The 20,707-nt window shown below is 34.4% G+C and overlaps 4 protein-coding genes across 8 annotated transcripts in view; 2 read left to right on the top strand and 2 right to left on the bottom strand.

Moving 5' to 3' along the window:
- Window positions 1-413: 413 nt before the first annotated feature.
- On the top strand, window positions 414-6,705 carry LOC111446305 (transcription factor MYB3R-1-like). 3 transcript variants are annotated; one of them, XM_023085060.1, is made up of 12 exons: window positions 414-586; window positions 1,638-1,756; window positions 2,216-2,270; window positions 2,399-2,456; window positions 2,802-2,896; window positions 2,998-3,101; window positions 3,327-3,455; window positions 3,719-5,321; window positions 5,402-5,670; window positions 5,753-5,867; window positions 5,972-6,154; window positions 6,445-6,705. In XM_023085060.1, exons 2-12 carry the CDS (start codon window positions 1,680-1,682, stop codon window positions 6,502-6,504), a joined length of 2,748 nt encoding a protein of 915 aa, XP_022940828.1. In that variant the 5' UTR covers window positions 414-586; window positions 1,638-1,679; the 3' UTR covers window positions 6,505-6,705. The 3 variants fall into 3 exon arrangements, with proteins under 3 accessions (XP_022940828.1, XP_022940827.1, XP_022940829.1); XM_023085059.1 differs by having other exon boundaries at window positions 1,549-1,756; XM_023085061.1 differs by having other exon boundaries at window positions 1,549-1,756; window positions 2,205-2,270.
- Window positions 6,652-12,078, bottom strand: LOC111446306 (aspartate aminotransferase, cytoplasmic). Its single transcript, XM_023085062.1, has 12 exons — window positions 11,754-12,078; window positions 11,123-11,194; window positions 10,963-11,024; window positions 10,801-10,884; window positions 10,561-10,660; window positions 10,339-10,459; window positions 9,920-10,083; window positions 9,682-9,819; window positions 8,772-8,893; window positions 8,531-8,625; window positions 7,547-7,667; window positions 6,652-6,958 (listed from the first exon to the last, which is right to left on the bottom strand). The coding sequence occupies exons 1-12, from the start codon at window positions 11,970-11,972 to the stop codon at window positions 6,874-6,876; spliced, it is 1,383 nt and encodes a 460-aa protein (XP_022940830.1). The 5' UTR covers window positions 11,973-12,078; the 3' UTR covers window positions 6,652-6,873.
- Window positions 12,079-13,821: 1,743 nt separating this feature from the next.
- On the bottom strand, window positions 13,822-15,003 carry LOC111446307 (signal peptidase complex-like protein DTM1). 2 transcript variants are annotated; one of them, XM_023085063.1, is made up of 2 exons: window positions 14,527-15,003; window positions 13,822-14,010 (listed from the first exon to the last, which is right to left on the bottom strand). In XM_023085063.1, the coding sequence occupies exons 1-2, from the start codon at window positions 14,769-14,771 to the stop codon at window positions 13,923-13,925; spliced, it is 333 nt and encodes a 110-aa protein (XP_022940831.1). In that variant the 5' UTR covers window positions 14,772-15,003; the 3' UTR covers window positions 13,822-13,922. The 2 variants fall into 2 exon arrangements, with proteins under 2 accessions (XP_022940831.1, XP_022940832.1); XM_023085064.1 differs by lacking the exon at window positions 13,822-14,010 and adding an exon at window positions 14,017-14,320.
- A 4,023-nt stretch (window positions 15,004-19,026) lies between these two features.
- Window positions 19,027-20,707, top strand: part of LOC111446355 (cryptochrome-1-like) — a 4,239-nt gene continuing 2,558 nt past the window's right edge. Inside the window, exons 1-2 of one of the 2 annotated variants that reach the window (XM_023085140.1) lie at window positions 19,027-19,464; window positions 19,723-19,941. In XM_023085140.1, the coding sequence (XP_022940908.1) occupies window positions 19,152-19,464; window positions 19,723-19,941 (532 nt within the window). In that variant the 5' untranslated portion in view covers window positions 19,027-19,151. The remainder of the gene's footprint in view (window positions 19,465-19,722; window positions 19,942-20,707) is intronic. The other variant, XM_023085139.1, reaches the window with a different exon arrangement.

Below are 20,707 nucleotides of genomic sequence, written 5' to 3'. Positions count from 1 at the left end.
CACTATGATAAAAATAATTTTAATTATTTTTTAAATATATATCTTCGTCAAAATTATTTTTTTTTCTCGTACCATTTATTATATTAAAATTATAAATTTAGCCTTCGTTAGTATTTAGTTTTTAACCATAAAATTACTGACTAATTTTTTGAATTTTTTAAAATTTTAGATATAAATATAAATTTAAATTACTGATTAATTTTTAAATTTTGGAATTTTGAGTTTTTGATACAAAATTGAAACTAAACATAGCAGGACAGCGCATGTCACACGTGTCTAAATTCTAATCGTCCAATTTCCAAACGTCGTGTCATCCTAGCCGCTGGTTTTGAATCTCTTCAGTCCGCCCGTTTATGTTTGAACAGAACTCCGAACCGTTTAAATTGTCGCCCTCAAGTTTTTAAGCCATTTCGCTCTCTTTATTAGTACCTCTATTCTTTTGTTTTGGCGCCTTCGTTCGTTCTTCTTATCAAATTTCTGCTCCTTGACTTCTCCATTGGAATTCTCTAATGTGTCCTGTTTTTAATCGCTGCATCGATTTTCTGTTCTCGATTAATCTGCGCTTCGTCGCTCGACGCTGATTTCGGTGAGTTGCGTAGGGTTTTTTTGGTTAAACTTTGTTGAAGTTCCATTCATTTTATGATCTTCGCGTCGGTTTTAATTTTATTCGCTTCTTTTCGAAATTCCTTAAGCATTTCAAGTTTGTGAACTCTGTAGTTTTTCTTTTCCATCTATTTTGAGTGATTAACCTGTGGACACCATGAAATGCTCTCGATCTTGTCCTCGTTGTGGTACTAGTTTATACGAACTTAGGTACTGTGGCGTTTTCCTTTTATGGAGTTTGATTCTGCAATTTTAATCACTTATCTGATCTTTTTCGCTGTTTTTTACGGCCGTAGAAATTGATTTTTTCTTTTTATTTAGTTGCTTCTCTGATGCTTGTTGCTTACAGTCTCAATTGGCTCTTGGCAGTCATTTTCTTCATCTTGAGGTTTGGAGTATGGTCAATAGGTTTTGATGGAAGTATCATGCATTGCGCGAGTTTTAATCAAGGAGATTGATAGCTTATTCCTTTTTTCTTGAAGTTGGATTCATTTGTTATACCTTTCAGTTTCTTTTCTTGATATTGATTTAGAGTTGATTTTAGTAATTAACTCTGCATGATTAGGCATTTTTCCTCACGTAGCGTGAATTTTGTGAATATCGATTACATTCATCTTGTCTCTGGAGGAATATCTAATTTCATATGCTTCACTTCATTTCTCGTACAAAGACTTCCTAAAGAAACTTTTCCATCGAAATTACATCCAGAATCTGTTCTGACGGCTGATTTACAATATCATTGATTGATCCAAAGATCCTGTTGAGCTCAGATTTTATACTCCTTTGAAAGGCTAGGATTAAACATTACCTTTTGGTTTCTTTCTTGCCTCTGAATAATGATTATCCACATGTATATATTCTAGCTACTGCCGTATGTTCTATTTTCTCGTACTGTTTTTTGTTCTACTGCCTGCAAATTTTGACAATGTGATGTTTCTTGTTCAGAAAATTTCAGATGAAATGGTAGATTTTTCTATATATGAATAATATAATGGTCTGGATAGCGTTCTTTATAACAAGCCATTGCCGAGTAGGAATAAGGATATTATGCATTTTCCCCTACATGTCAAGGAGTTATGGAAGGTGATAAAACCATCTCAACACCTTCGGACAATCCTGAGATTGGAGATCAGAGGATACGTGCTCTCCATGGGTAATTTCATTGATCTATATTACTTTTGGCTCCAAATTGCTTCTTATTCTGCAAGCTTTATAGTCTCTCTGTTTGCACTTTACTTAATCGTTTCCTTGTAAGTTTTGTAAATCTTCTGAACCAAAATTTTCAGCATAACTCATATAAGCACTGGTATTCTTTCCTCTGACTTCATTTATGACTGGAGAGGAATATCTGTAACTAGCTTGTTGTAATTCTGCCTTTAGCTTCTTGTAATTTTCCTGTCTTTCTTTTCATTTTGCACCGATAAATGTTTGTAATTTAATTTTTTTTGGTTCAACACGAATTATTTTTTACTGCTGCAGTTTTATGTTTGAATTGACTTTCTCTCCTGTACCACACATATTCTTATACTGTTTCTTCACATTAGTATTTGTTGGAAGACAAAAACTAAATTCTCTGCTGAACTCTATGTATGTTGTTTGAGAGGATGTTTAGGAGAACCAGTGGCCCTACAAGACGTTCAACCAAAGGACACTGGACACCGGAAGAGGTAAGTTTATCATTCATCATAGTGGGCTGCAATATTTCTCTCTGATGATACATTTTGTTTTGAACTATTTTTTTAGTTCCAAAACTTATATGCTTGAGCGTTGGATAATCTATTTTACTCACATCCAGGATGAAATTTTGCGGAAAGCAGTTGATCATTTCAAAGGCAAAAACTGGAAGAAAATAGGTATTAATTATCAAATATATTACGATTTGCAGGGTGTTGACATATTACAGAAGCCAAGGATAGGTTTTATTGGACCGAAGATGTTTTTGTTTTTTGTCATCCTTAACATAATGGAGGATTTCTTCAGTGATTGTGATCTAGGAACTTAATTCATGTTTACTTTATGATATATAAAGTTTTTTTTTTATGGTATCTAATTAATTCTATTCTGGATGATTAGACAACCTAATTAATCATGCATTGTCGAAGGAGGCTGTATTCGAAGATGAATTATATTTTGCATAGACTAATATGTAACTTTTGTTTCATTACTGGTTCATTTGTTATGTTGTTTGTTGTTTGTAGCTGAATGTTTCAAAGACCGGACTGATGTACAATGTCTGCATAGGTGGCAAAAGGTTTTAAATCCCGAACTTGTCAAAGGTCCATGGTCTAAAGAGGTGATCCACGTGTGAAAGTTGTTTTTAAGTTTATTCTATTCCAGTCATCACGATACTTAATCAGCATGAACATACCTGTTTCCCTCGTGAATTGTTTGTAGGAGGATGAAACTATTGTTGAACTGGTGAATAAATATGGACCAAAAAAGTGGTCCACAATTGCAAAACATCTACCCGGACGAATTGGTAAGCAATGCCGAGAAAGGTATGACCATTGAGTTATTTTGTTGCTGATTTATGGATTTTGATTTTCCTGTTATACTTATATTCTCTTTGGTAAACTCCCTCTGCTGAAAATTTCTTTTATGGAAGCCAGTGTGTTTTTTTGTTGCCATCAATTTGAACTTTTCCTGCATCCGTACTTGATCTTCTATTAAAATTTCAGATGTCCTTCCCGTATGTTTTACATAAATTATATCTTTTTTGTCAGGTGGCACAATCATCTTAATCCTAATATAAACAAAGAAGCATGGACCCAAGAAGAGGAGTTAGCTTTAATTCGCGCCCATCAAATTTACGGGAACAGATGGGCAGAGCTAACAAAGTTCTTACCTGGAAGGTATGTCCCATTTGTAGCTTAAGGTTGGGGCATTATGCGGAATTGACGTGCATTTTAAATTTTGTTTCTTTAAATGTTTTTAGATTAAAGTTGTTACCATCTAAACTTTTTTTGGATTTCTTTTCATTGCAGCATTATTCTCTAGAACTGCATTTCTTTTCATTGCAGCATTATTCTCTAGAACTGCATTTCTTTTCAGTTTTAATTGGAAAATTTTCAACTGATCATGAAAGATGTTATGTTTGTGCTTTTACAATCAACAGGACAGACAATGCTATAAAAAATCATTGGAACAGTTCTGTCAAAAAGAAATTGGATTCTTACTTGGCCTCAGGCTTGCTCTCACAACTTCAGGATCCAATTTCTGTTGGACAACCCAACCAACTTCTTGCTTCATCTTCAAAGGTGCTTGGTAGTGGAAATGACAGTGGCTCGTATGGAATGGAAACAGAGGAGATTTCAGAGTGTAGTCAAGATGCAACAGTTGCCGATAGCTTTATGATTGATTCAGCATGTGAAACTCTGCATATGAGAAAGGAAGTTCAATTAATTGAGGATTTGGGGTTGGGTAAGGAGCAAAGTTCCAGCCCAATATCCTGTTCTGAACCTTACTACCACCACCACCCTGCCATGGAAGAAATAACTTGTCCCATAGCTGAGTTTGATCAAGAAGTGGGTCACTGTTTGTCACCTTCAGAGAAAAATCCCTCGCATGATTGTAGAACAACTTCAAATAGGGAGTACCAATGTCATTTGAATGAGTTTCCTAACATCTCTTCGTTACAATTGGATAAAGAAGCACCCCAGTTTGAAGCAATTGGTACTGGGATGGGCGAAAGCCATGGAGCTGGCAGTTCTTCTCAAAATCCTTCAATGGTAAAAGGAGCTACGGCTTCTGTCCAAATAGAGTGCAGGTTTATATCTGACGATGAGTTTTGCAGGGTTCTATTCTCAGATTCAAAAAGTGACCAATGCAATCTGTCTATTAATCTTAAAAAAGGCTCTTACGTACCTGAAATGTGCGATTTCGAAGTTCCAGTTCAATCCTTGGGCACACGAAAAGTGGAAAATAACCATTCTTCAGCTTCCCAAGTATATGATTATCCTTCAGGATCGGATGTGCAGGAAAAATATTTGTTGCCTCAATCCTGTATGCACATTCCATCCGTGGTTTCTGTTAATAATGAAATGATTTTATTAGGTGGTAGTGGATCCAATAAGCTCTTCGTAGGAGCCCGAGAACACGAATGCATAACTAGCCAAGAGAATGGATTCGTCTATGATGCTGGAACATCCAGGCCTTCCTGTTTTCATGTGACAGGTAACCCAGAAATGCAAGAACAAAGCACAGGGACTTGTTCCCATGAAAGACCAAAACCACATAATGAACATCTAGACTCAGGAGTTCTATGTTATGAGCCTCCTCGTTTTCCAAGTTTAGATGTTCCCTTTTTCAACTGTGATCTCATACAAGCTGGAAGTGAAATGCAGTACAGCCCACTTGGTATACGTCAGTTGATGATGTCTTCTCTAAACGGTGTTACTCCATTTAGATTATGGGATTCTCCATCTCATGATACTAGTCCAGATGCTGTACTTAAAAACGCTGCCGAAACTTTCTCGAGTACTCCATCCATATTGAAGAAACGGCATCGCGATTTTCTGTCTCCTCTTTCTGAAAGAAGAATTGACAAAAAACTTGAAACCGTTGTGACATCCAGATTGACAGAAAACTTCTCACGTTTGGATGTTGTGTTCAAGGATGGACCAGAAAGTACTGAAGATAAAGAAAATATGCATAGTACGTTTGAGAAGAAACAAGGGACTGCTGATGTCCAGATATGCGTTCAATCCACAGCTGAAATTGTAAGCCATATTTCAGCAATCTTCTTGAAAGATGATTATTTTAATTATATTGAGCAATCAATCAAGTTTACTTCTGGCAGGTGGCTTCTGGAGTCCTGGTTGAACATGATGCCAATGATCTGCTACTCCATTCTGTTGATCAAAACACTCTCAGTTCAAGTGCAAGAATTAAGAAACGACACTCTTCCGAGAATTTACATGGACCGAGCAGCACTCCTAATTACTGCAAGAATCATCCAGAAAGCGATTCGGTCGCAACAATGTGCGAACTCCCGGTCATTTTATCGGCTTCTGTTAAGAAGACGGATGATAATCGTCCGCAGATTGCCACCACCGGAATTGCTTCATTGTAAGATACATCCTCCTCCCTATCTCTAATGCATTTTTTTCTATTAGGGACTTTAATGGACATTTCTGTTATCATGTTCTAGACCTGGTGAAACTCCAGTTAAGAGAAGTATTGATTCCCCTTCGGCTTGGATGTCACCTTGGTTCTTCAATTCCTTCCTGCCCGGTCCAAGGATCGATACAGAAATCTCGATCGAGGTAGTTAGTTGTTTAGATTCCTTCTGATTAAGCTGCAGTTGTGCCAGAAATTTGTGTAAATAATAGATTTTGATCAGTATTGTTGGATTTGTTTGTGTTTTTAGGACATTGGATATTTTTCTAGCCCCAAGGAAAGAAGCCTTGATGCAATTGGGTTAATGAAGCAAGTGTGCGAGCGAACGGCAGCTGCCTGTGCCAGTGCCCATGAAGTGTTGGGAAACGAAACTCCAGAGACACTACTCAGAGGATCGCGCATGAAGCATCGCCATTGTGATGAAACTGTTCTGGTATGATTCTCTTAACAAAAGGGGCAGCTTCAATCATTTAAATTCACAATACATAAAAATCAGATTGAGCTATATTGAGTAAATCAAAATTCAGAACACAATAATAAAACCTTACAAACTACTTTTTATTATATAGGTGATAAGTTAATTTGTTTTGTTATCTACTTTTTATAATATATGGTTCCAAAATTATGTTTTGAAAACTAAAAAAAGTAATTAAAAACATGTTCTTAATTGATTTTATATTGTATTGCGAAGAATTGTAAGCAGAAGCTATTTTACATTTTCAGGCGGAATGTCGGACGTTGGATTTCAGCGAATGTGGCTCTCCAGGTGAAATGAGCACATGAAAACTACATATAGCAAGTCCCCCGACTTATCTTCTCAATGGCTGCATATAGCAATTTATTGGTACCAACTTCAACTCGCCTTTCAATTTTCCAATGTCTTTTAGTGTAGTAATATCATCAATAATCAATGCCATTTAAACAAGATACTATTTGTAAATTTGAATGATATGATCAACTTTAAAAGCCTTTCATCAAGGCATATTTGCCCGCTGGGGTATCTCTCAAAATACTACAAAACAAGTTTTTGAGCGTTTCAATGACAACAAATTGGCTTCCAGTGAGAAAGCAAGAATTTTATTCAAAAGTGAAAGGGGGATGATGATGTGCTGTGCGATGTGCTGTGCGTGCTGGCTGCTTCTTCCAACAAAACTAAACGACACGAGTTACGGCTGCATGGATTCCATCCGCAAGGTGAGGGACGGTCCTCGAGCTCAATCCAGCCATGCTGATTCTCCTGCGCAGGTAACAGTCAAATGAACAAATGTTCAAAAACAAAACCAAAATGTTTCGATTTCATGTCTCACTTTTCTCTTTTGTCTTAACTTAAGATATTAAATTTTTGGACTAAAAAATTTATGTTTAATACGAACTCTTAACCTATAAACAAAAGACTTTGAACACAACAAAAAAGAAGTTATACATAATATGTTCGATATAAGAACATGTTTTTAGGTAGAATTTTAATTTTCATTTTCAATGTTTTTGGGTAGAATTTTAATTTTCAAATTCCCATGGCGCATTTAGTTCCTCTTTTCAATAAAAACTTGTCACTTACTTTTCAATGTTTTTAGGTAGAATTTTAATTTTCAAATTACTTTTCAATGTTTTTAGGTAGAATTTTAATTTTCAAATTCCTATGGTTAGGAATGTGCATTTAGTTCAATAAACGAAAGAAAAAGGCAATTTTAAAACAAGTTTCTGGTTTTAAAGATTTAAAAACGAAAACATTCCAGGTGATAAAAACTGCGTTCTGATAGCACATACTTGAAATGAATGGCATTTTGGCAGAATTTTAAAGCAAAATTGAAACAAGGCTGCTTACCCATCAGAAGTCATGTATATGTGATATTCTTTGGTCATGAAGCTAACTTGTTCTGGGTTCAGTCCTGTGAAAGTAAACATTCCAATCTGCTTGATGATGTGACTCCAGTCACCAGGTGTACCTGCCACACACACCATTTTCATGATAACTCAGCACCACATCCTCTCTCTACACACGCGACCAAAACATTACCATCCTTTGTTTCTGCCATTGATTCTAAATACAATATTGTATTCCAAATCTCCAACATAACCAAGCTTCTAAATCTTACATTCTTTAAATTAACCCATACCACACGAAGTATATCTAAAAGGTAAAAACTAAATCAAGTAATAGCTTTTTTTTTTTCTTTTTTTAGTTTTAAAACTATTCATTTAATCGAGAATTCTCCTTGTTAGCTTAATGGAGAGGAATAGCTAGCTTAAATGAAACGAGAGACAAGAATTATATTTCTATCCTTGAACGCTTCACATTTTATATATAAATACAAATTTATCTATATAGGCATAAAACCAACTTGAAGTATATATATATATATTTATTTATTTATATTATTTAGGTACAAATTGACTTCTTTACTTACCCCATAAATAAATAAATAAATATTTTTTTTAAAAGTGGGGAAGTCTTTTGGTAGATAATTGAAATTTAAGCATTTTTTATAATTATGTTTTAACTTTATATTATATATGGATTTATTAGATGTTCAACCATTTTTTAGTAAGAAAATATAAAAAAGAATATTGAAGAAAGAAAATTATCTATTAAAAGATTTAATAGGAAAATGAAAAAATATTCCTGCTAACTAATCATGGTCAAGGTTTTTTCTTTTACTTTAGTTGATTTAGATCCAGGGAACATTTGCAAAAAATTGAGAGATCAAGATTATTGGCGTCGACCATCGACCATTATGAAACTTTTAAATCAATAATACTTAAAGAACATGTAAATACTAGCAGGGATATCAGGAGAATAAATACTAACCTCTAGCGCGCAAGGCATCAAAAAGTTGCTGACGCATGCTAATAATGCGGTCTGCCATGGCCTTCAACTCAATAGTCCATTCATCGAACAAATTCCTAAAGTTCAAGTGAAGAAATCGATTTCATGATGCATGAACGGTTAAATATAATTTTTCGAGAAAGGATTTCTACATGAGCATCTTGCATGTATGTTTCACTTTCCCAATCTCAGTTGGGGTAACATAAAAAGTTTTTATTAGTACCTGTCCTTCAGGATTGTGGCAACAATGGATGCACCATGAATGGGTGGGTTTGAGTACATGGGCCTTATCACCAGTTTTAGCTGACTCTCTACCCTGCTTGCAACCTCAGCATTCTTGCAGACCTGTTCAACAGTTACAAAGCGTGAGATCAAAGCAATAAAGCTGGGATACCAACTCAGACCCCATACCATCCATCTTCATGCCTAAAAGGAAAAAAAAACAAAGAGAAATTCAAGCGAAAACAAAGAAGTTCCCGGAGAAGGGAAGGAAAGAGGCAATGGAATTGCGAGACCGATAGGGAGAGGAGCTGTTTTGATTTGCTAAGATCAGCTGGCCGGTCATCCGGATAAGGGAAAGTTAATAGAGAAGCGACATCTTTCCCCACTGATGATCGGAAAAACCACTCTTTTTTTTTTTTTTTTTCTTTCCCCATCTCTCTTGGAACGTTCATTCCTTGTAATCAAAATCCTATATCTTTTGTAATCAAAATCCTATATCTAAACCTTGTTCTTGCTACTTAGGGACTCTAACTCCTAGAAGTCGAACTTCCTCGCAGGTAGGGAGAATTGGTTCACACTACAACGGGTCATAATATTTGTGTTTGGGTTAAAGGAAAAGGTACCTTTTGAATCTTTCCTTCTAAATGTTAACTCGATTTTATCCTTAGTAATATTAGCAAAAAAGTAGCTAATTCCACGAATAAAATGTACAATTTTCTAGAGTGCAAGAATATATAATTTCAAAAGACACTAGGTGGGAGTGTAACGTCTATAATTTAATTCTCAATTTGTAATAGAACCTTCTTTCATCATTAATATCACACGAACTCCATTAACTAATGATTAAATCAATGAAGATATGATGTTCCATGGCATCCCAATGAAGTAAGAACACTCTTTTAGAAACTTACAATGCTTAAAGCGCCAACACGTTCGCCATAAAGCCCCAAGTTCTTTGCATAACTCTGGGCTACGAAACATTCACCTCCATCAGCAACAAATAATCGTACAGGTTGTGCATCCGTATCCAAACTTCCACTGGCAAAACCCTGGATCATAAGAAGCAAAAATATCAGAAAAACTGATACGCACATGTATGAAGCTTGTTAAGAAATGTCATTTTTCATTTTATACAATGTAGAACTCTACCTGATAAGCACTGTCAAAGAAAGGTAAAAGCTGTTTTGATCTCATCAACTTCCTGATCTGATCCCATTGTTCAAGGGTTGGATCGACACCAGTTGGATTATGAGCACATGCATGAAGCAGAACTATAGCTCCAGGTGGAGCAGAACCTAGATCTTCCAAGAGGCCTGTGACACATTAATGTTGGTAGACCAAGAAGTAAGAAATGGTAAGGAACTGGCATTCTCAACATCAAAATTTCAGTAACAAATCATCTTGAATCACTCTCTTATGTCACCAGTTGGAACTGTAGTGACTTGTTCAAGTCGAGAATAATTAAATTGTGCCAGCATTTCCATAACAGATAAAACACAACGGAAGTCAAAATGGAGATAGAACGAAGAAAAAAATCTTTGGAAGTGTCACAGGGTACGGGTTTGAACCTTGAAAATTCAGCCCTCGTGTTGAGGGATCATAATACCGGTAAGTTTTTACAGACAGCCCAGCCAGAGTAAAAACTTTGGGATGGTTTCCCCATGTTGGCAGGGGAATGTATATTTGCCGCTGGAATACATGAAAAAATAAAAAGCATGTTAAGATAGTTTTATCACCATGTACAAGAAAAGCATATTAAGTACGTTAATGAACAGCTAACCACTCCTCACCTCATGATAATGTCTTGCCAAAAATTCACCACCAACCCTCAATGATCCAGTGCCAGACAAGCATTGAACAGTTGCAACACGATTCTCAAGAATGGCGGGGCTATATCAAAGTAAGGATTAGAAAACGAATCCAAAAGAAAACTATTGGATTAAGGCTACTATACTACTGATCTAAGTATGAGCAACCAAATATAAAAGGCAATAACTAACCAACAGTAAGTAAAAACCGGTACAGCTTACCTGTTCGCGCCAAAAATGAGCTTAGCGCTCTGTTTGTTAAACTCTGCCAATCCAACAATCGGAAGATACTCCTTAACTCGTGTACTGTGGATCATTAAAATCAGAACCTTAGCCTATATCGATAACAAGTAAGATTCACAAGAGAATGATCAAGAAAAGTACCTATCGTTAACAAGCTGGTGCTCTGCTTTTCTGACAACGTTCAAGACAAGAGGTTTTCCTTCCTATCAGATCAAAACACCAAAAGATTAAAATGCTCCTAACTAACACTTAGGCATCTAAATCACGAATAATATCAAGATTTAAAGCCACAGAAACGTACCTCAGTTCTGTAAGCACCAACGCCCAAATTCAACTTGTTCGGGCTCGGATCTTTGTTATACGCAACAGTCACCTATCCATATTCAAAGTTCAACAACAGTAACTGATATATGTAAAACTTGCAAAACATCAGATAAATAGAAGCAAAATGCGCAAATATGCAATTTAAAAAGTAAGCGAGCAGACTTTTGTCCGATAGTCATTCTATTCCCAAAAGAAAATCCTTCAGTGTTTCTAAAGCCGTAATAAACCAGCTGATGAGCCAAACAATTTCTAAAAGAGTACAATATAACATAAGAAATAACAACCAATTAAATTTAAACGAAAACACACAGGAACGATCACGATCCACAAACAGCCAACAAGAAATTCCCGACCGCGTGTATCCAAAAGTTCGGACATAATTCATTTCCGTAACATACCGTATAATAGAAACAAAAAGTCAAAATCAGATGTAAGAAACACTAAAAACTAAACAGAAATCAATCACCGCAAAAGAAAAGAAAAAAACTAGCAACACAAGAATATAACGAGATCCTAAGAACTAGTCCGCAACTAAACAAAGCAGATTGATGAGCACAGCAATGAAAAACCTAAAGCGATTGATCAAAAGAGCTAGAGAAAGAGAATACCCCGAGAATAGGATCTTCAGGAGCACGAACAACGTGAGCGAAAACAGAATCGCTGTTCAGCGAGGAAGCGACAGAAGCAGAAAGTGAATCAGCCATAGCGGATGAAGACGATTCGACCAGATGTCTTACGAGAGTGTTGATTCTCCGATCGGCAGGATCGGTATTTGAACTCGAAGTACGGGGAATAGCAGCGAGTTCAACGCCAAACAAGGGGCGCATCTTGTTTGATCGAAATTTCCCTTTTAACGCTTTGGCGTTTCGTTTTCGAGTTTTTTTTTCCCTCTCTCTCTCTCTCTCTCTCTCTCTCTTCTTCTTTTCCTTTTTCAACTTTGGCGCTGTTTTTATTTTACGTTTCGATTTTGCCTTTTATATGTAGTCGAAGCCCACGAACCGACATATTTTATTTTCCGAATTCTCAGATTATACACATTTTCTTTTTTATTATTATTATAATAAGGAATTATTACTATATAAATAAATATAATTAAATAATCTAAACATTAATATAAGTAAGCAAAGAATTAGAATATTAGGTTAAATTAAATTTTTTGGAAAAAATTAAAATTTAATTCATATGATGTTAAAAATTAAAATTAATGTCTTCATGATGTTCATGAATTAAAATTCTAATAAATATATCTATTAAATATTTAATTCTACTGTTTAAAATTACAAAAAAAAACGAATTATAATATCAGAATAATTCAAATTTAAATATAAAAATGAAATTAGTGGAATTGACACGTGGTTTGTTAGCGGTAATGTTGGCACGTACTACGAGGGAGAAAGCGGCACATGGCGCGGCCCATAGTTTGACGCGTGACTTTCACGTGCCAATAGGAGATAGGGATTACGATTGGCACGTCTCTCGAGAACTCCCACGTGGCTTATGACACGTGCGCCAGCGGTGGGTCGGGATAATTTATCATTTTATTTTATAAAAAAATAAATTAGAGTATAAGTGTTATATAATAAAATATTTATGTTGCCAATATTCTTGTTCTTTTTGACATTTTCATTTTAAATATAAATTATGTTGTAGCTTAATTTAAAATAGAAAGTGTTTATTTATTCAATTCAATGATTTTTTAATATTTTTAAGAATTTGGATGATATTTTATCTACCAACATATGGGTTGACACAAGTTTTGCTGACTTCTTTTTTTCAATAATAAAAATTTAATTTAATGTAATACTAATATACAATAATGAAAGAGAACGAAGACTCCGTTGAGCTTGTTGGATGATAAAAGTCACACATCACTAATTTAAGAAATGGGTATGAGTTTATAATTAAAGAATACTCTCTCCACTGAACACGAGACCTTTTAGAGAAGCAAAGGAAAGTCATGAGAACTTATGCTCTAAGTGGACAATATTATACCATTGTAGAGAGTAATGTTTCTCTAGAGTCATGTCCTAAAACTTAGTATAGATGGTTAAATTCTCAAATGTCGAACAAATGACTCAAAAAAATATATAATAAAATAAATAAATAAGCTTACATCCTTTACGTCCACGCAAAGGATTTTCAAGATACACGAAACCTCTCCAATAAGTACAGAATTGTCCAATAATAACGCCCATATTTGTGGCCAAACTCTTTAAAGACAATTCTATTTCACAATTATTTCCACGCTTTATTTATTTCTGCACATTTTTCAACGATCAAATTATTCGTTATAATAAAAAAAATACTATTATTATTTGTAAATTTTTAATTCATTATAATTTAGCTTAATTTTAATAAGTGGCGGTGATTAGATAGGCATGCACTTGACAAATAAAATTTTAATTTTTATCATAAACAATTACATGAATAAATTTGCAAGAATTTTACTTTAAATAATTAAAAATATCCCTGATTTCAAGAAAATTATGTTTGATGTAATTATCAAAATTTACAAATTTCAATATAAATATAGTCTAATGCCTGTATTTTATGACTCATCAATCAAATAAAAATATTTTTAAAAAAAGTAATATTATACGATGTCAAAATTGCAAATAGAAATTGAATTCTGTCTAATTTTGAGGGCTAATTTGATGAAATTGGAAGTGTTCAGAGTAAAAATGGACAAATTTGGGGGAATTTATTTTTATTTTTTCCAAAAAAAAAAAAAAAGAAAATTCTATAGCAGATAATAACTACAAGATATGATGGAGGATTTAGGTGGAAACGAATTTCCACCACTTGTATAGCGCAACACTGTAAACTATGGCGTACACAACCAGTCTGATTGGATAAATCCTAAACCTGCAACAGTTTCCAAGAATTCTAATGAAAATTTCGAAAAATCACTTTCAAAAACCAAAAGAAGTTTCCATAAACACGATTACGAATTTGATTTGGCAAAGACTGCATAATCACTTAACCTAACTTTCTCGCACAATTTTGGATAAATCCTAAACCTGCAACAGTTTCCATGCATTCAAATGAAGAGTTCGAAAAATCACTTCCAAAAACCAAAAGAAGTTTCAATAAACACGATTACGAATTTGATTTGGCAAAGACTGCAAAATCACTTAACCTAACTTTCTCGCACAATTTTGGATAAATCCTAAACCTGCAACAGTTTCATGCCTTCAAATGAAGAGTTCGAAAAATCACTTTCAAAAACCAAACGAAGTTTCAATAAACACGATTACGAAATTGATTTGGCAAAGGCTTCAAAATCACTTAACCTAATTTTTTTCGCACAATTTTTGCTCTGGAATCAATCAAACAACAGAAACAGAGCGCGAAGATAAAAAAGAATCAAAAGTAACCGACCTTGGATTCCGAGATGCAGTCGAGATCCGATACGATTCCCTTTCCTCTTCGGTGACTGGAGAAATCCACCGAGAGAAATTGCGGTCGAAGAAGCACCAGTCTGGCAAGAGGATGCCGGCGATGGCGAAAACGCCGACCAGATAAGTTACGGCCATTTTCTTGAAGGAATGCGTGGAGATTCCGACGAGAACGACGGCGGCGGCCAAGAAAACCAGAGAGGATTTAAGTGCGGCGTCTTCGGCCATGGATCTAGAGATGAAAAGGAAGGAAGAAATGAGAGAATACTCGAAGCGACGGCCATTACAGAGAAGAGGAGAGTGCGTGAGGGCCGGGGTCTAGGGTTTGCCGGTGGAAGCTGCTTAGTTATTGCAGCATTTATTGTACAGCTCTTTTAATGTCTCTGCTCGGCTTCAACGGTAACCTGTATCTTTAAATGCTTTGGCCCTATACACGTACCTTTATTTAATAAAGTTAGATTTTACCAAAGGGAAAAAACCCATAGAGCCTCCTAAACTCTTCAACAGTCTCTCCATAATCGAGTCTCGACTCCGTCTCTAGAGTCCTCAACCAAAGTGCATCCTTTGTTCGACACTTGAGTTACCTTTGACTACACCTTTGAGACCGTTTGTTTGACACTTAAAGATTTGGCTAAATTAAGTGCATGACTTTGATACCATGTTAGGAACTACAGACTTCCACAATGATATGATATTGTCCGCTTTGAGCATAACCTTTCCTAGGTTTACTTCTGGTATCCTCAAAATATCTCATATCAATGGAGATAATGTTTATTGCTTATAAACTCATGATCCCTCTTAATTCGTTAATGTAGTCTACTTTCAATAATCCTCAACAACACTATGTTGTGGGAAGTGGCGGAAGAAAGGGGTCGATGTAGAAGGGCGAATGGATGGATGGACACATGGGGACGTCGGCTTCTAAACGGGACAGACTGAGATTTTCTGCGTATTATCTGGACGACGTGTCGTGCCCTTCATAGAAAAGCCTTTATTTCAAACTATCAATGACACTATCCTGTTAAGAGTCACACGGATCAAATTTTGTCGCCCAAAAATGGCTTTTGGATTCAAGCCAAGGGCATGTGGCTTATCAACGCATTATTATTGTTATTTTCATGGCATTGGAGATTTTTGTGTTTCAATTAAGGAGACAAAAGGTACATTTCAATCCTTATTTTCTCGGATAAGGAGAGAAGATTATTTTCTAGGTACGTTCGGAAATCAATACAATGAATGACTATGCGATAGTACGAACCGTTCTAAATAAAGTATGATTTACAAGAATGATGTGAAAGTACGAAAATTATGTGAAAGAGTGGGATCAATGTATCATAAAACACAAATCACGTATATACATAAATTCTCATAATTTTGTTTCTCTAAAAATAATAATAATAATTCGAATAAAATATATTTATTATTTATAACTTTATAATATTAAGTATAATTATTCTCTCAACCATTATAAATATGGAAAAAAATTGTGAGCAATGGTATAAAATATATAAAATATAATTGAAATCTGAAGTATGAAGTTTAATATTTATAAGATTAAAATAAACTTTTTGAAAAATTAAATATAAGTTTGTTCAAGTCCTTTCCATACTAAATATATTAAATATATATTTATTGTTCTTCATTTTCTTTATTTAAAATATCCAAAAATATTTATTTAAAAATCAATCTCATCGTTTAACACTTATCCTATTTTAATCATTTGACCACATAAATATTATTTTTAATAAATTAGAGAAATTAAAATAATTTTCTAGCCAATTAAATTTCTAAATTTTCTCCCATAAATTACAGACAATTGACCAATTACATAGTCTATAAATAATATAATTAAATCATTGATATATATGTTTTAACTTTTTGTTTTTTTGTTTAATAAAATTATTCATTCATCCATAATAATATATATATATATATAGTTAAATTTATGTCTTAGTTTTAAAAGTTAAATTTAATATTTTAAAATTTCCATTAAAATTATTATGAATTCGATTTATGAGAGAGTGGATATGGTTGATTATGTGGAGAGGAAAGCCAATTCAATCTTGTATATTAGGTATGAATACAAATGGAATATTAGTCTATGAATAGTCCAAAAGTCACAAACAGAGAGGATCAGACCCACCCCTAGTCCAAACAAACCTTCTTGGTTCGGACATCATTTTCTTCGGGCCTGCTATGTATAATTACCATTTTAACCTTGAATTTTTTTTTTCATTTATTCGAGAATAATAATTATAAAATAAAGAGGCTGAGTATTTCAGGTAATTAGATGAGATAATGATAATTAAGAGGTAATTAGATATTTAACTTTAATTTATTATTTTTCTTATTCCGATGAATATGAAGGGCAAAAAAGGAATGCACTTGTTGTTTCTTGATTTTGAAGTTTTGACGTTGTCTTTGTTCTTATCTATATTTTATAAAAAAAATATATTATTATTGTTTTCTAATTTATATGTTTTTATATGTTTTTTTGAAATATTTCTATATATTTATTTGATGTAGATGGATCCAAGCGACAAAATAATATCCAAAATTCGATAATATTGTAAATTAATTTAGTCAAAAGTAACTATAACTCGATCTATTTTTTTAGTCTTTAAGGAGCCAAACCTTGACTTTATTAATAAAAAAGACCGGCACAAGAGAGAAGTTGGGGAAGGAGTAGAGTAGGTGGACCGATAGGGAAAAAGATATTCACCTTTTTTTAGTCGTATCTTGCTCGGTGGGACTAAGAGAAAGAAAGGACACGAGGAAACCATGCACGATATTTCTCGATCATGTCTCTGAGGGACAGTTAAATGAGCGGCTCGTGAATGCTTTCAAGTTCGACAAGCCAATAATTCAAAAGTCTTCGATATTTGTTTCGACCATAACGTTACCTTACCTTTGCTATGATCGGAACTCTAAGTTCTCGTGGAGGAGTACGAGGGGATCTGTCGTTAATACAATGATAGAAATGGAAACAAGAAACACGATCGAGATCCAAGATAATACAATCGTCAACAACGGTAACAATAACATCAAATTTTTTAATTATATAAGCGAACAAAACTCCGACCCAAACATTAAAAGTTTAAAATAAATAATACAAAACTAAATTCATCAAAACAAACTATCAAATGATTGAAAGCATAAAAATCTATAATTAATATTAAAAAATGGTTAGGTTCGAAAAGACAATTTAATGGTTGATAATAACTTTTCAGTTGACTAATAATAAAAATGAAAAGTGGAATTCATATTTATCATCAATATTTAATTTAAAATTTTCATATTTATTCCAAAAAAAAAACAACACACTTTTAAATTTAGAATATATACTTTCGCTCGTCATTTAACTTTTCCGTAAATTCTATAGTAACTAAAATAAAAAAAAATGTTTAAAATTTACTTTGTAAATCGATCTTAAAACAAAAGACTATTTGACTTCAAAGTGCCACGACCTAATAACTGAAATAAACGACGAAACAGAACCTCAACTCGACAACAATTTGCCACTATTCATCCTACTCCCGTACAAAAATAATAACAAACTTGTAATAGGTTTTCTCGAGACCTCAATATTTAACCCTAAAGTCAAAATTACACATAATATGTCGCTTCACACACCATCTTCCATATTTAAGTTAAAAGAGAAAAATAAAGAAACGTGTCACGAGGTTCGAAGATAACGAGAGCTTAGTTGAACTTTATTCGGTCCAAGTCATAATAATATATTCATAAAATATTTTTACCAATATTTAAGAACAACAAGAAAAAACTCGAAATTTCGAATAAAATTAGTTTTTTTAATAACAAAATTGTCATAATTATTATATATGAATATTTAAAATCAAAATCTTAACCAGATTTTCAAATAGAAAAAAACAGGGCAATAATGGAAGCTACTGATTTAAATTATTCAAACTCTCATCATTATTTATTGAAAATAATAATAATAAATAAAAGGAGGATTATCCACCAAAAATAATATCGTTTAATAAATAAAAATATTATTTCAGAGCTAAATTTTAAATTAATCTATAGTTCAAAATATTTAAAAATATTATTAAAATTTAATAATATTTAAATTAACCTAATTTTATTTTTATTATTATGGAAAACGAAATGATCGGATATTATTATTATTATTATTTTCCAGAGGAAATAAAAATAAATATCTATAAATAAATAAAAAAAGGAAAATATGTCTGTGGCTAGAATTTGCGCATCAATTTGCTGTATCCTCTTCCCCATCTCCTCTCCCTCCTTTTTCGTAAGCTTTTGTTCTTCAACTTGTTTCAGAAAAAAAAATAATAATAATAATAAGAAAATTTGGATTCTATAATTAATTAATTAATTATTTATTTATTTTTTTGTAATATGATTCTATTTCTCTCTCGTTTTTCTAGGTTAATTCTCTTGAAAAATCGACCAGTTGTTAGGAAAATAAATAAATAAATAAATAAAATATAAGGTAAAGAAATAATTAAAAAACTGTGAGTCTCAGAGAGGAGAGAGAAAGAAGAGAGAGAGATGGATATGGTTCATTGGTGAGTGAGAGAAACAAGGGTACGTGTTTTCTGGGGCGTTTTGTGTTGTGAGATGTCAGGTGGCGGTTGCAGCATAGTTTGGTTCAGAAGAGATCTCAGGGTTGAAGATAACCCAGCTCTCACCGCCGCCGTTAGGGCTGGCGCCGTCGTCGCCGTCTTCATCTGGGCGCCGGAGGAAGAAGGTCACTACTATCCTGGCCGAGTCTCGCGATGGTGGCTCAAACAGAGCTTAGCGCATCTCGATTCTTCGCTTAGAAGCCTCGGCGCTTATCTTGTCACTAAGAGATCCACCAACACCATTTCTACTTTGCTCGATGTCGTTAAAGCCACCGGCGCTTCTCAGCTCTTCTTCAATCACTTATACGGTCTGTTCTTCTTCCATTTCTTAATCCTTCTTTGAATCGGTCGCTTAATTTCTCCGTTAGGGTTATTGGAATTGATTTGTTCGTAAGGTTTCTGGTAAACCCCTTTTTGATTTGGTTTAATTTGCCATTGTTGCTGTAAAATTGTGTTCTCAGACTAGTTTTGTAAGTGTTTAAGCTCTCTTAAAGGGTCCTAAAATGGCTGTGAATCGAATCTCTCTGATAATTTGGGTGTCTTATGGAGTTCTTCATGTTTGTTAGATCCTTTGTCGCTTATTCGTGATCATCGAGCAAAGGAGGTTTTATCTGCGCAAGGCATCGGCGTGAGGTCTTACAATGCCGATTTGCTGTACGAGCCGTGGGACGTTAAGGATGTCGATGGCAATCCGTTTACGACGTTTGCCGGGTTCTGGGAAAGATGTCTTAGCATGCCTTGTGATCCAGAGGCACCTCTTCTCCCACCTAAGAGAATCATTTCAGGTTGCTTTTTCTTTGTGTTTACTTCAAAGATTTGTTTCCCTTATCGAGTATTTGATGGATTCGTAACGTTCTAGCTGTTGTGGTTGTTCGTCGTGACGGTTTTCGTAAGAGAGAACCTCTGCTCATCCGTTTTGATTTCAGTCAAGAGTTTCACGAAACTGATTACTTCACAACCGTCTATCCATTTTCTTAGTTTAGTTTTCCTGTTATGTCTTGCTATCTATCGTAATATGTTACTGTGTTCCACGAGCCTCCTTGGTTCCTTAAGTCACCATTTAGGAGTCGATGTTGAGTTTTCGAGGATCTGTTGAGGTAGAGACTCAAGGAACCAAGTGTTCTTTAGGTACCCCAAAGTTGCTTAGTTTCATTTGTTACGTGTTTTAGGTGGCTCGTATAGGGCGTATTATCGTGTTGGTGTGCATAGACATAGAACAGCGTTTGAGAACACGAGCCTTCATGCTAGGAGATGGTTACTTGCAAACTAGTAGATCATGAAGAGATTTTTCTTGTGAGATCCCACATCGGTTGGAGAGGGAAACGAAGCATTCAGGTGTGGAAACCTCTCCCTAGTAGACATGTTTTGAAAATCGTAAGGCTGATGGCAATACGTAGGGCCGAAATAGACAATATCTGCTAGCGGTGGGCTTAAGAGTAAACTCTTTTGATATTATTGGGCATAATGGCATATTGTGGAACTTAAGAACTTGAGGACGTAGTAGTACGACCTACCGAACAGATTGTGTTCACCCCCCCCCCCCCCCCCCCC

This window comes from Cucurbita moschata, unplaced genomic scaffold, assembly GCF_002738365.1.
Source record: "Cucurbita moschata cultivar Rifu unplaced genomic scaffold, Cmos_1.0 Cmo_Scf00008, whole genome shotgun sequence".
NCBI classification, from domain to species: Eukaryota; Viridiplantae; Streptophyta; class Magnoliopsida; order Cucurbitales; family Cucurbitaceae; genus Cucurbita; species Cucurbita moschata.
The sequence above is the reverse complement of the archived record's forward strand: the minus strand, read 5'-3'. Positions and strand labels throughout refer to the sequence as shown.

What these genes read in the sequence shown, in the direction of transcription:
- LOC111446307 (XM_023085063.1), bottom strand. Translation starts at nt 14,771, where the DNA reads ATGGCCGAAGACGCCGCACTTAAATCCTCTCTGGTTTTCTTGGCCGCC. An exon ending in ACTGCATCTCGGAATCCAAG is followed by an intron (nt 14,011 to 14,526) that starts GTCGGTTACTTT and finishes AAACTGTTGCAG; the next exon opens with GTTTAGGATTTATCCAATCA.
- LOC111446305 (XM_023085060.1), top strand. Translation starts at nt 1,680, where the DNA reads ATGGAAGGTGATAAAACCATCTCAACACCTTCGGACAATCCTGAGATT. An exon ending in TTCAATCCACAGCTGAAATT is followed by an intron (nt 5,322 to 5,401) that starts GTAAGCCATATT and finishes TACTTCTGGCAG; the next exon opens with GTGGCTTCTGGAGTCCTGGT. An exon ending in ATTGTGATGAAACTGTTCTG is followed by an intron (nt 6,155 to 6,444) that starts GTATGATTCTCT and finishes TTACATTTTCAG; the next exon opens with GCGGAATGTCGGACGTTGGA.
- LOC111446306 (XM_023085062.1), bottom strand. Translation starts at nt 11,972, where the DNA reads ATGCGCCCCTTGTTTGGCGTTGAACTCGCTGCTATTCCCCGTACTTCG. An exon ending in TGGCAAGACATTATCATGAG is followed by an intron (nt 10,460 to 10,560) that starts GTGAGGAGTGGT and finishes CATGTATTCCAG; the next exon opens with CGGCAAATATACATTCCCCT. An exon ending in ATATACATGACTTCTGATGG is followed by an intron (nt 6,959 to 7,546) that starts GTAAGCAGCCTT and finishes TTACCTGCGCAG; the next exon opens with GAGAATCAGCATGGCTGGAT.